The 13,125-nt window shown below is 59.3% G+C and overlaps 1 protein-coding gene across 1 annotated transcript in view; it reads right to left on the bottom strand.

The window, feature by feature from the left end:
• Positions 1 to 12,244, bottom strand: part of TAF4 (TATA-box binding protein associated factor 4) — an 88,861-nt gene extending 76,617 nt beyond the window's left edge. Inside the window, exon 1 of the mRNA XM_030826256.1 lies at positions 10,888 to 12,244. Coding sequence (XP_030682116.1) covers positions 10,888 to 12,244 — 1,357 coding nt within the window. The remainder of the gene's footprint in view (positions 1 to 10,887) is intronic.
• Between the last annotated feature and the right edge of the window lie 881 nt (positions 12,245 to 13,125).

The following is a 13,125-nucleotide window of genomic DNA, read 5'->3' as shown; positions in this document are numbered from 1 at the left end:
GGAAAAAACAAAGAAACTGTCCTTTGACCCCCTCACCACAGTCAGTGACCTACTTCTCCATCTCCTCCTGAACCTGACTCCCAGCACTGCCATCTGGGACCAGCCGCCTCCAGTCGGCTGAGATCGACAAACCCCAGGGTGCCCTGCCCCACACCCGCTCTACACCCCAGCCCCAGCCCCAGCCCGTGTGTGCCCTGTGCGTCACTGCCTCCCCTGCACCACTAGAATGTCCCTGCCCAGGTGTCTGGGCTGGTATCTTGTCACCTCCCCCACAACAGATGGGCAAGTGTCCCATGGCTTGACCACCACCGTCCCCACACTGCCCCCCTCTGTGAACTGCAGGCTCACGCTCTAGGTGCCTCGCGCCACCCCCCACACCCCAGGTGCCTCGCGCCGCCCCTCACACCACCAGGTCCCTCACACCGCCCCTCACACCCCACACCCCAGGCCCCTCAAGCCACCCCCACAACACCAGGTCCCTCACACCACCCCACCCCCACACCACCAGGTCCCTCAGGCCATCCCCCACACCCCAGATCCCTCTGGCCATTCCCCACATCCCAGGTCCCTCGCGCCATCCCCCGCATCCCAGGTCCCTCACACCACTCCCCACACCACCAGGTCCCTCGAGCCATCCCCCACACCCCAGGTCCCTCACACCACTCCCCACACCACCAGGTCCCTCGAGCCATCCCCCACACCCCAGGTCCCTCACGCCGCCACTCGTACCATCAGGTCCCTCACATCACCCCACAAAACACCAATTCCTTCACACCACACCCCATGACATCAGGTCCCTTCCGCCACCCCCCACAACACCAGGTCTCCAGGGCTGGAACCGTGTGGCCCAAGGCAGGTGGCAGCCCTTCCCACACAGGAACTCTGGTGGCACACCCACAACCTCCAAGGCACTGAGGTGATGCCATCCCCAAGCCCAGCCTTCACGCCCAGGCAGAGCTGCGTCTGGCCCACAGAGCACCCAAAAGTGGAAGAGGGAGGCCCCGTCACCCGTCCAGAATCACAGCCTCCAAGACACCCAGTCCGTGCTTTCCAAACTCTCAGAGCTCTGTGTCTAATCGATGGTGGGGTGAAGGGAGAGCCACGGTGGCCCTGAGTACAAGCACCATCCTGAAGCCAGGAGCCCATGAGGCCGCCGAGCCGGTGGACCAGGACCGCCCTTGCACTGCCCTGTGACAAGCTCCTGGCCCAGCTCTCTGCTGCTCTGGATCCATCACTAAGTGGCTCCATTAAGTGCCGGGTCAGGCAGGAGCAGCAGGGAAACGCTGGGGCACCCACATCTGAACAGAGAAGATGCCCACCTTGAGAAGGTACTCTGGAGAAGGGAGCCGGCGAGCGACGTTTATGCTGAGAAGCTGCATCCATGCACCTTGCCTCCGCTCGTCCATGCCGACCTGCAGCACTCCCCAAGCAACTCCGTCAGCAAGCTGCCAGATCCACAAGGTCTCACCTGAGCTCACTGCCGAGTGAACTCAGCAGTGTTTGTTGACCAACCAACCAAACTCATCCCCCTGGCCCACCAAGGCCATGCACGGTCTGAGGCCTGCTGGCTGTCCACCCATATCCCACCCTGCCCCCAGGCACAAGCCGAACCACCCAGCACCCTGTGCAGACGGACACGGCCAATGACCAAGTCTTCTCGGCTGGAACTAGGGAGAGGCCTGCGTCACTTCTGCGCAACGGCCTTAAGACCAGGAGTGCCTCCTGGCCACTTGACGCCCTTGCAGCCGCAGGACTGCAGGGACTGACAGACATGGGCCTCCCCAGGCAGATGAGGTGGCCCAGACCTAGCAGACAGCCACCAGCTGGGGGGAGCCCAAGCACTGGAGGGCCCACAGGACACAGTAGGATCATCAGGTGAGGCCACGCGCCACACAGACCCACCCCAGTGCAACAGCCCCTCACCATGCACTCAGGATATTCCATTCTGTGGATTTTCTCTTTGAAAGCCCCTGTGCTTTAGGGGTTTTAAGTCCATAAGTTTGCTCCAAGCTGAACCATTTCCAGTCTCTCTCAGCAGCACAAGCATGAAGGAGGAGGCCTGAAGGAGTAACAGGTGCCCTGTGGCATGCGGCCTCCGTTAAGTGGCCACGGGGTTTTGGAGAAGCCGGTCACCTCTGTGAGCCTCAGCATCTTTGTGGAGGGGGACTCTCTTCCAGGACTTTCTGGCTCTAGAGATCTACATATCTGTGAATCTGTGGATGCCAACACGCGGCAGGAAGGCGAGGACTGAACGCGCAAGAGCAAAGCGGCCTCCATCACAACCACGCTACCTCCGCCATCGCTGCACTGGAGGCCAGGAGAAACACCAACCTTGCAACAAACGCTACTCCACCACACAAGGCTCTCAGCAACGGCCGCGCCATGTCCTTCCGCCCCAAGAGCTGACAGCTCTTTGCTCTGGGCCACCTCTCCTGCAACCTCCTCCACCAGGCTCCTACACCCAGGTGTCCACCCTCACCGGGTATCCCACTCCCAGCACTGCTGGCCAGATGCGCCCTATGAACGCCCGCCTCTCCCAGCCCTGCTCCCTGGCTCTCAAGCTGGCCCAGCCTTGGAGGTGCCGGCACCTGCAGGGCAGCCTTCTACGGCTCTTCTAGTCTACTCTACAGGCTCATAACACTGTCATGGCCGTCAGAGCCAGCAACACCATGACTCCCAGACCCTGGCCTTGTGCCAGCTGCTCCCCTGAGCTCCTGCCTCCCACTAACCACCACTGACGTTCCCTCTCACCCCACCTGCCCATCTCAATCTCATTCCACAAGAGCCTTTGTCCTCCTCCCTCCCTCCAGCCCATCCACACCTCCCTAAGCCCCACCATCTGCCCTGGGCCCCTGCCACAACCACCCCCACGTTCCACAGCTCAGACGCAAAAGTGACCTCAACATACAACTTCAAATTATGCCCTATCCAGCTTCAAACCCTCAATGGCTTCCAGCCACTGAGGCACTTGGAATCAATTCACACTGCCTGGGGGCAGCCCTGCAATACACTCAATTCACACTGCCTGGGGGCAGCCCTGCAATACACTCAATTCATGCTGTGTGCAGCCCTGTGATACAATCAATTCACACTGCCTGTGGGCAGTCCTGCAATACAATCAATTCACACTGCCTGGGGGCAGCCCTGCAATACACTCAATTCATGCTGTGTGCAGCCCTGTGATACAATCAATTCACACTGCCTGTGGGCAGTCCTGCAAGACAATCAATTCACACTGCCTGGGGGCAGCCCTGCAAAACAATCAATTCACACTGCCTAGAGGCAGCCCTGCAATATAACCAATTCACACTACCTGGGGGCAGCCCTGTGACACAATCAATTCACACCGTGTACAGGCAGCCCCACAATATCAATTCACACTATCAGAGGGCAGCCCTACAATCTGCACGGGGGACCCCTTCTGCTCTTTCCTCGGCCTGGATACAAGTCCCAGTAGCATGTGGCTGACCCCTTTTTCATCTCTCAGCCTCCTGGGAAAGCCTTCCCTGACTACCCTGCCCAGCAGTCCCCTCTCACCCAAGGGTGCTAATCACAATCAGACATACCTGCTGATCTGTTTGCCTGTTAACTGCCTGGCCCCCACAATGGACACACCATGAAAGCAAGGGCTGTCAGCCTGGGATCCCCCACAGCTGAACCCTGGTACCCTCATCAGCCTTCCCCGGGGCCCAGTACACATCCTCGGAACACGCTCATGCAGGCCAGGCACAGTGGCTCACACCTGTAATCCCAGCACTTTGCGAGGCCGAGGCAGGTGGAGCACTTGAGGTCAGGAGTTCAAGACCAACCTGGCCAACATGGTGAAACCCCGTCTCTACTGAAAATACAACAATTAGCTGGGTGTGGTGGTACACGCCTGTACTGCCAGCTACTTGGGAGGCTGAGGCATGAGAATCACTTGATCCCGGGAGGCAGAGGTTGCAGTGAGCTGAGATTGCGCCACTGCACTCCAGCCTGCATGATGGAGTGAGACCGTGTCTCAAAAAAACAAAAAACAAAAACGCACTTATACAAATAGGCACAGTTGGCGAGAATAAATAGCCAACATCCACATGAACAAGGTCTAATTTCACTCAAAGAAATGCAACTTAAAACTGGACACGATTTTCTTCCTTTAGAATGGTATCCATTTCCAAAAGTCGTATTCTGGCAATGGTTTTAAAAGTGTAATCTGGTGGAAGGTGATATGTATCAAAGCCTTGAAAATGCTCAACCCACCAGACACACACACACACACACACACACAGTTAGACATAAAGGCATTCGCCTACGGGGGCCACTTGTCACCATCAGCACAGCACCCTGGCACAGGGGCCTGTTACCAAATGCCGGAGCCTGAGACCACCGAGGGCCAAGGGAAAGTGCACCAGACACAGGACAAGGCAAAGCACAGACTTGGGTCACAGGTCTGTGATTACAGAAAAACACAGAAACAGATCTGCACCGGACACAGGCTGAAGTGAGACACCCCATAATTTTAGCAGTCTGGGCTAGGTGACGTTACAAGTGACCGTTATTTTCTTCTTCACAGTTTACTTCCCAAACTTCCTATAATGAATAAAAACTAATTTTATAATCAGAAAAATCATGTTGAAGTAACTAATAATTTTTTTACACTTACATAAAAAAGCCAATCGAGCCTGCCTCCCGTGTCACCCCTCGTTCCTGTCATGATGCTTCTGACACTGACATTCGTAACCTTCTGCAAAGCTCCAAAGCAAGGCAGGCCTGTGCGTTCTGGCCATGCTCTGAGCACCGTGCGTGGCTCATGTGAACACCACGGAGACGACGCTCCTCCGCAAAAGACACAGAACTTCCTTTAAAAAACCTTCACAGGTCGTTGTCCCACACACTTTAGTGCAGTCAGAAAATGAAAGGCTGTGTCCCCCAACCCTGTGGAACAAGGTGCCCGCCTTGCCACCTGTAGCACCTCCACCCACGGTGTCTGCAGCCCACAGTGGACCAGCTGACCCACAAAGCCTCTGCCCCGGGTGTGCTCTGGCCACACCCAGCACCCGGAAAAGGGCTCAGCTCCCTGGCTCCTAGTGTCCTGCCTTGTCCACGCACTGTCCACTCAGACCTCTGACCCCAACCCCGAAACAATTCCCTTGGCAGCCACAGACCTTCTTACTGCAGGGCCCTCATTGTAAAACCTAACGTCAAATTTGATAGACATAAAAAACTGTTTCTGGGGTTTCCTAACTATTCGGAAATGGTCCCTCCAAGATCCATGTGCCCCAACACCACCCTACCTGGCCACGCTCCTCTCACAACTTTGAGATCAAGATGCCACGTGTGCCTTCCTCACATTGGCGCTTTCCAGTGATGCCCAGTGAGGGACAGAAAGGGCCCATCGAGACCTCAGGAAGGACGGACACAGGTCTACACACAAGGCCACGTACAATGGGGCTCGGGGGGCCAACTTCTCCAGTCCCCAAACGCAGTCCCCAACAGACAGCTTCTCCTGTCCTCGCATGTGGCTCCCAACAAACAATTTCTCCTGTCCTCACACGCGGTTCCCAACCACAACTTCTGCTCCACAACATGACACCCATGGCGGGAGAAGCTGGGGGCACTTCACTACCTCACCCTGCACACAGCAGCATGGCCTGCTCCAGGCAGAAGGCAGGCCTGGAGAAGAGCCTGGGACCACCGCGGACTGACCAACAGGGGACACCAGGTACTTTCTCAAATGGGAGAGGGGCCTCATGGTGGACAACATGTATCTCCTTGTTTTTTGAAAGCTGTACATCTTTGGTGCAAACGTTCATCTGAGATATGTAAAAATCAAAAGTTTTCACTCAAAACTTTCATGGTCCAACCACGGAAAAATTAAGTACCCCATTTTCAAACATAACTTGACAGCACTTACTCTACTTCACTATTCCAAGCAAGAACTGGAAAGAACAGCTGTGTACATGTTTGCAGCTGACACCACAATGCTATAGCAACCGCAGGCCCACCTGGAAGCAGAAGCGTCCAGGAAGCCCAGGTGCACAGCACTCGGCACAGAAGGGCCTGCAGCAAAAAGCCCCCTTTATTTAACTGCTTTATTGCTATCAAAGGCCTGATTAAGTAAAGGCCACCATCACGCTGCCTGAGCCGGGCACCACAGGTGAACACCCTAAACAGCAACTGTTTCCTGGATGATGGAGGGCTTGGGGGTTCCTACTGAGCACCACGAAGAAGCAAAGCAAAGCACTTCGGGAACCCTGCAAATTACCCCAAATCTCAGGCAAGCTTCTCCAGAGCCCTGTTACACCTCTGCTTCAAGATCCTCAAACACAGCTGCTAATTATGCTTTGATCAACTCACATATAACCAACAATTTATAAAAGCTTTCTTCAAATTTATCACTTAAGTGGAAGAAAACTCACATTATATGGTAGAAAAGGCTTTGGGGGCAGAACAGGAACTACCTCGATTCCACTCTGATTTCAGGATGCAGACACGCCCACCACTCTGTCCTGCTGAGCCGGGTCTGTGCTACTCTGACCAGACGCCGCCTCCCGGCCACCCTGTGCCCGTGTCGAAGGGGCAACTTCCACAGCACACCGGGGAGCCCGGGGGCAGTCCTGGGAGCCAGGGTGGCTCTGCTCTCTGCCGTGGGAGAAGGCCAACTTCCCAAGCGCTCGGGGCCTGCCTCAGGTCCATTTGCCACAGAAGCAAGCGGGACACCCTCTCCTACAAAGCTCGCAGGCCCTAAGAAACAGGGCAACTGTAACGAACTTCAAACGTCATCCTCTGTTCAAACTCATAGACCTCTGCTGTGAATGCAGTGCTCGGGCACAGTAAGCAGTGAGGAGAGAGGCTCCTAAGACTGTGACAGGACCCCGAGTCCTGGCTGCCACTAACCCATGAGGGTCACCAGCTCTGAGAAACCAAAGGCAGGTGAGGTCCATCCCAACCTGTCACCAAGATGACTCTGTTCATCCCGAAGGCGACGGTGACGACCCCAGCCACGGGGCAGGGAGCAGGGAGGAAGGGAAGGCCCAGAGCGGGGCCCCTGCCCTATGCTAGGCAGAGCTGTCCAGGGCTGTCTTTACACAGCTCCCCAAAAGTTCTTTTTCTTTGTTCTTTTCAAATGTCAGTCCTACCTGAGTATGTCAAAAGAAACACCTGATTGAGGCCGCTAGCCTAAAGTGAGCCCTCCACCCAGGTCCAGGCTTCCAAAGGCCACTGCAACCCTCCCCTATGTTGGCAACCGCTGCCCCAGGGTGACCCACCTGAGACCTCAGTAACTTCCCCATTGACAGAACCAGTCAGCTGCCACACCAAACACCTCGGTCACTGAGAAAACATCCAGTCTGGATTAATGTGTGAAAATCAGTGAAAAATGAGGGGAACTGGGAGAGTCCGGAATAGTGAGTGCCACCTGACAGCTGTGTTAGCTGGCCCAACCTGACAGAATTCACATTCTTCACCAAACGGGTAACCCCCCTTTACAGCTGGGTAAGCCGAGACTCTGAGGAACAACACATTCCTCCCAGGTCAAACGGCAACAGGGCCCTCAAGTCACAAAATCTAAACTTCTAGGAATGTCCCTTGTGCCAGAGCACTGGCTGCCACCAGAACTCATAGTTCCTGCAACCTCAGGGGTGGCCCTCTGCATGCCGCCACCCAGCATGGGCCTGGACTCGCCAAACCCAACCCCTGTCCCAACAGCGCGATTAAGGGCTAGTGGACCTTTTCCCCCTTTCCCCACAGATGGGAACCAATGCTCCAGACAGCACTCGCAGACACACATTCACCTGGGAGTACTCATCCTAAAACACGCAGCAAGCGCACGCTCCCTAGGCCAAGGGATCGAGGCCCATGGTGAGAAAGTGCTTTTCTGTCCTGGAATGGGAATCTACACTTGGGCCAAATCTCAGAGTAACAGGAGAGTAAATTCTGCATGAAAGCACAATAGACCAAGATACACTGAAGAAAATGCGAATTTGCCAGGCCAAAAGATAACCTTCAGAAATGAGCTTCTTTACCTTACACCGATTTGAAAAGATCTCTCAACAATTTACCAGCATGCTAATGTGGGTGTCAGATCACTTTTTTCTTCTTTCAGCTGTAATCACAACCTGACTATGGCGTTATGACTATCCTAAGCTGTACACAACTAGTGCTTTTCCGTGATCTTGGGACAAGTGTGTCATCTGCAACAACCTCACTAAAGACTGAGTTTTCTCATTTTTCCTCTGTGAATAAAATTTAAACTCTGGCACCTCAAACCAGCAAATTACAATTACATTAACATAACTGTCTTTACAACACTGTCCTGACAAAGAATATCAAGACAGCTAGCTAAAGCCAAATTCAACATACCCGGTGCACTGTGGGGCTGAAACACTCAGGCCTAAGGCTTAGCCTTAAAGACTTCAGGGTGAAACCTCTGTCCCCTCCCTTCTCCCACCCAAGACCTCCACGGAGGGAAGGCCTGGGAAGGGCAGGCCCTTTCACACCCCATCCAATTGCCACCCGTCTGCTACTCCACTTGACACCCACATGCAGCTTTGAGAACCCTGCCCACCCCTAATACTGCCGGCTCCTCCTCGGTTTGCAAGACTGAGTTGTAACGAGAATGAGTTATTAGCCAAGCAAGAGTTATTTTTATAAGTTACTTCCATCTTTGTTCTAAACATTTTTATTATGAAATATTTCAATGAAAAGGGAGCCAACTAGAATAATTTAATATTCGCTGATCAATCAATTACAGGAAGTAACCAAGAGTATTTGCAATTTGCCATTTTGATTTAAAAAATTAAGTTGCACTGTTTAAAAGAAGGTACTCTGATTTGGGGCACTGGTAGTTTTATTGACACTTTTTTTTTTTTGCTTTGGCTGTTATTGAAATAAATAACATAATTAATCAAAATTCCTCATCAGTAGATCAACTGCAGGGGGGCATGAAGAGATGGGGTAAATCTTTCATTTTTTTTAGACAGTAGCATTCGGCTCCTTGAAAGCACCGCTCTCAGCACTGCCACCCAAACGTCTGTGTGAGCTGTTCCTCTGTCCTCACACACAGGAATCACGCACAGTCAACACTCCTACAGTTGTTTTTCAAGTTGTCTCTTCATCAAACACACCCGACCCTAAAACTGACCTTAAAACAGAAGATGGAAGTGAGTCCCAGGATCACTCATGATAAATACGGCAGAGATGCCCTCTTCCAACCACGATTCCTCCACCTCCTCCCAGAAGAGAGAGATGAGACTTTACCTCTGCAGAGGCTCAGAGCAAGAGGACCTGGCCAGCCCCACAAGACAGAGTCGGATACCTACCCAAAGGGGTGCAACAGGCACCTGGCCTGCGCTGAGACACGTGGGACCGCTGGAAAAACATCTTTACAAATAAAGCATTGTGATAGTTTACATAATAGATCATAGCCATCAAACACCTTTTTACAACGTTACTAAAGATCAGCCACATTTCCTACTAAAAGGTCAACATACATATAACAGCAAAACCAAGCCTTTGGCAAAACACCCCTACAAACGCTTCAGTACCCCAAAAGCTTGTCGTAAAGGGCGTCTCAGCAACCCCGGGAAAGTGGCTTCACAGCCCTCTTCCTCCCTGGAGCACTGCAGCCTAGCAGCCGCCCAGACAGGCTTTCCCTACCCCTGCCCTGTGCAGAGTCTGACCACCAGCCCTGAACCTCACATACTTGGACAAGAAAACCTTTCACTTCTGAAGATGCTGCAACCCTGTCAAAGTGACCAATAGCTCCCTTCAGAGAGGGGACGCAGGAGAGACCCACGCTCTCCTTGCAGTTCCTACTACTGCTGCCACCGCGCTGCTACAACTGCACGGCACGCGTCACCACAGGCCGGGGAGGAGCTCCCCTGCCCAGCACCCACCACGGCGGCTGGGGAGGGACGGGGAACCCCAGACAAAAGCAGCAATGCTGGCCAGGCAATCTTTCCCGTCAAACTTGAGGGGCCCTGAGGAGTCGCAGAGACAGCAGACTAGACAGGAGCGTGAGAACTGCCAGGCGGAAGGAGCGTCTGAGCCCCAGGCATCCGCAGCATAGCCAGTATCACCCCGAGACCCCTGCACGGAGCGAGAGCATCTGCTGCCACTGCCCTCCCACTGCCCTCCCGAGGAGGCAGCAACCAGAGTAGCTGGGCGCTCCTTCCTTTAGGCACCAACGCAGCTCTGGAAGAGACAGTGACACACACGGTGCTGAAACCCTACTCCAGAGCGTGGCTCTCAGCAAGGCTGCGCGCCGGAGGACTCCCGCAGGGTGCGCCTGACATCTCTGCCTGCCTGGTGGCAGCAGGGAAACCCAAGCCTTCCATCCAGACTTCCCGAGCCTCGAGGAAGGGGCCTCGCGCCCCCGTCCTCGCCTGGACACTGAGGAGGCTCAAGCCCAGGGTCGCCAAGGAGCAGAAAGGCTAAGTGGGGACACAGGCCACACGCCTAACTGCAGAACTGAGCAGGGGACAGCTGCTGCCACTCACAGCCCCAGGTACTGCCCTCAGCTCTGCAGACCCCATCGCCTGGCCCAGGGAGCCCCTGCGCTCAGCCTTCCAACCCGGGCAGGGACACACAGGACGGGAGCAGGTAAGGACCGCTCCACTAGGAGTCCTGGCTGAGACACTCCGAAACAGACCAGCCCCAGGCACAGGCAGCCACCGCGGACGTCAGGGACAGCGACAGGGACGCAGGCTATGCCGACCCCCTCTGGTTCACTCGCAGCCAGCTACCCGGGCTGTCCCCGCACCTGGGTAGAGGCTGCCCCTCGGCCTGCTCCAGCCACAGGCCTACGGGACAGATGACCTTAGCATTCCACCAGCGAAGAACTTCCTGGAACTGGCAGCTGGCGCTGCTGGGACCCGCCCTTCCCTCCCGCCCCGTGCGGCCACTCACCTGGGGGCAGCTGGAAGTTCTGGATGTTGGTCGGGTTCTGAGGCGGCTGCGGCAAGCGGGGGGCCAGCACGGTGGGCGTCAGGGTGGCCCGGATCCCGCTGGTGGTGGCCGTGGGCGTCCGGGGCAGGCTCTGGGTCACTGCGCCGGCCGCGCCTTTGGGCAGCCCGGTGGGGGTCCCGGGGGCGGGCGGCGGGACGGCAGCCGGGCTGGGCAGCGCCCCTTGCATAGTTGGCCCGATGACCATGCTGGCCGCCGTGCTGGCCGGGCCGCTGGCCGCCAGGGTCTGCGCCGCCGGGGGCGCCGCCTGCACCACCGTCTTGGGCGACTCGGCCTTGACCCCCGGCGCTGGCGCCGCAGCCGCCGCGCCGGGCCCGGGCTGGCCGCTGACCCCCGCGGGGCCCCCGGCGGCCGGGGCGGGGGCGGGGGCTGCCCCGGCGCTGCCCCCGTTCTGGGCGGCGGCGGGGGGCGGCGCGGCGGGTGCGGCGGTCGGGGGTCCGGCGGGGTGGCCGGGCGGCCGGGCCAGGGTGGCGGGCGCGGGGGGTGGCGGGGGCGGGGCGGCGGCGGGGGCGGCGGGCGCGGGGGCGGCGGGGGGCGAGGGCGCGGCGGGCGCGGGGGGCGCGGCGGCGCCCACGAAGGCGGGCGTCTGGATGACAGTGCCGGGGGCGGCGGGCTTGGGCAGCGGCAGCAGCGCGGCGGGCCCGTTGTTGACCAGGCTGACAGCAGGTGCGGCGGCGTGGTGCGAGTTCAGCAGCGCGGCGCTCCCATTCAAAGTTTGCGCGGCGCCGGGGCCGGCGGGCTTGCCAGGGCCGGGGCCGGGGCCGGGGCCGGGCCCGGGGCCGGGGCCGGCGCGGGCGGCCAGCGCGGCGGGGCCGGCGGGCTTGGCGGGGCCGGCGGGGGCGGGCTCGGGCCCCGCGGCGACGGCGGCGGCGGCGGCGGGCACCGGGGCGCAGGCCCCCGCGCTGCCCTCGGGCGGCGGCCTCAGCTTCGCGGCGGGCGGCGCGGGCCCTGCGGGGACAAGGGGGCGGCGCGGTGAGGGGGGGCCCGGGCGCCGCGGCCCCCCGCCCCCCGGCCGCGCTCTACCTGCGGGGGGCGGCTCCGGCGCCGCTCCGGGCGCGCCCTCGGCGGGGGCGGCCGGCCCTGCGCCCGCGGCTCCGGCCGGGCTGCCGCTCACAACATGGTTCCCGAGCGCGCCGGCGGCCGCGGCCCGCACCTCGGGCGTGCGCGGCGCGAGGTGGTGGTGGTGGGCCGCGCTGGCCGCCAGCTGCGACTCGAGCGAGCCCACCAGGTCGCTCACCACTTTCTCGTCCACCTCGCTGTTGAAGAAGACCTCGTCCAGCAGATCCGAGCCCGCCGCCATCTTTTTTCCTCGGCCGCCGCCGCCGCCGCCGCTCGGGCCGAGCGCGCCTGGGCGAGGAGGAGGTTCCGAGTGGGGCGGGCGCTGGGCGGGCGGGGGGCGGCGCGCGGCCGGCGGGGGGCGGGGGCGCGCGGCCGGGGGGCGGGAGAGCGGGGGTGGCGGCCCTGCGCAGGCGCGGAGACCGCGGGCGCCCGGCGATTGGCTGCGGCGCGCGCTTAAAAGGCGCGGCCAATGGCTGCGAGCTCTAGAGGCCGGGGCGCGGGCGGTCGGCCGGGGCGCGGCAGCAGCGGCGGGAAGCGCGGGGGTTGGAGCTCAGGGACGCTGGCGCTGGGGCAGTGGCGGACAGGGCGGGGGCCGCCAGGTGGGGCGCGGGATGCGGGGACGGTGCGCGGGCCGGGCCGAGGCGGGCGCGGGGCGGCGACGGGGCCTCGCTCTTTGTCTCCGCTCGCTCCAAAATGGCTGCGGCGGCGCTGACGGGAGCGCCGGGCGGGCCGCCGTGCGCGGTGGCAGCGGCGGCGCAGGGCCCGTCCGAGGCCCGGGGAGCAGCGCGCGGGGATGCCGGGGCGCCGGCCGGGCAGCGCGCAGACCCCGGAGTGGATGGGCCTGGGAGGCGGGCGGGAACGGGGATAGGGCTCTCGCAGCGCGCCCTGAGGACGGGGACCGGCGCCCTGCCCCTCCAAGCCGCGGCGGGGAAGCTGGGTCCGCCCCTGGCTCAGCCGGTCCCGGGCGGTGGGGAGGGGTCCTGCGCGCACGGCTCTTCTCGCCCTCCAATCGTGACCACCCCTGGCCCTTCCCTCCATTTTTAATCAATAAACCAAGCCGCCCTGGGGTGACTGTCCCCGCACCCAGCTGCCTTGGAGACAGGAGTGTCTTATAAGGCCGTA

This window comes from Nomascus leucogenys, chromosome 13, assembly GCF_006542625.1.
Source record: "Nomascus leucogenys isolate Asia chromosome 13, Asia_NLE_v1, whole genome shotgun sequence".
In the NCBI taxonomy this organism is placed as follows: domain Eukaryota; kingdom Metazoa; phylum Chordata; class Mammalia; order Primates; family Hylobatidae; genus Nomascus; species Nomascus leucogenys.
Note: the sequence above shows the minus strand (reverse complement) of the source record. Positions and strands in the feature narration are given on the sequence as shown.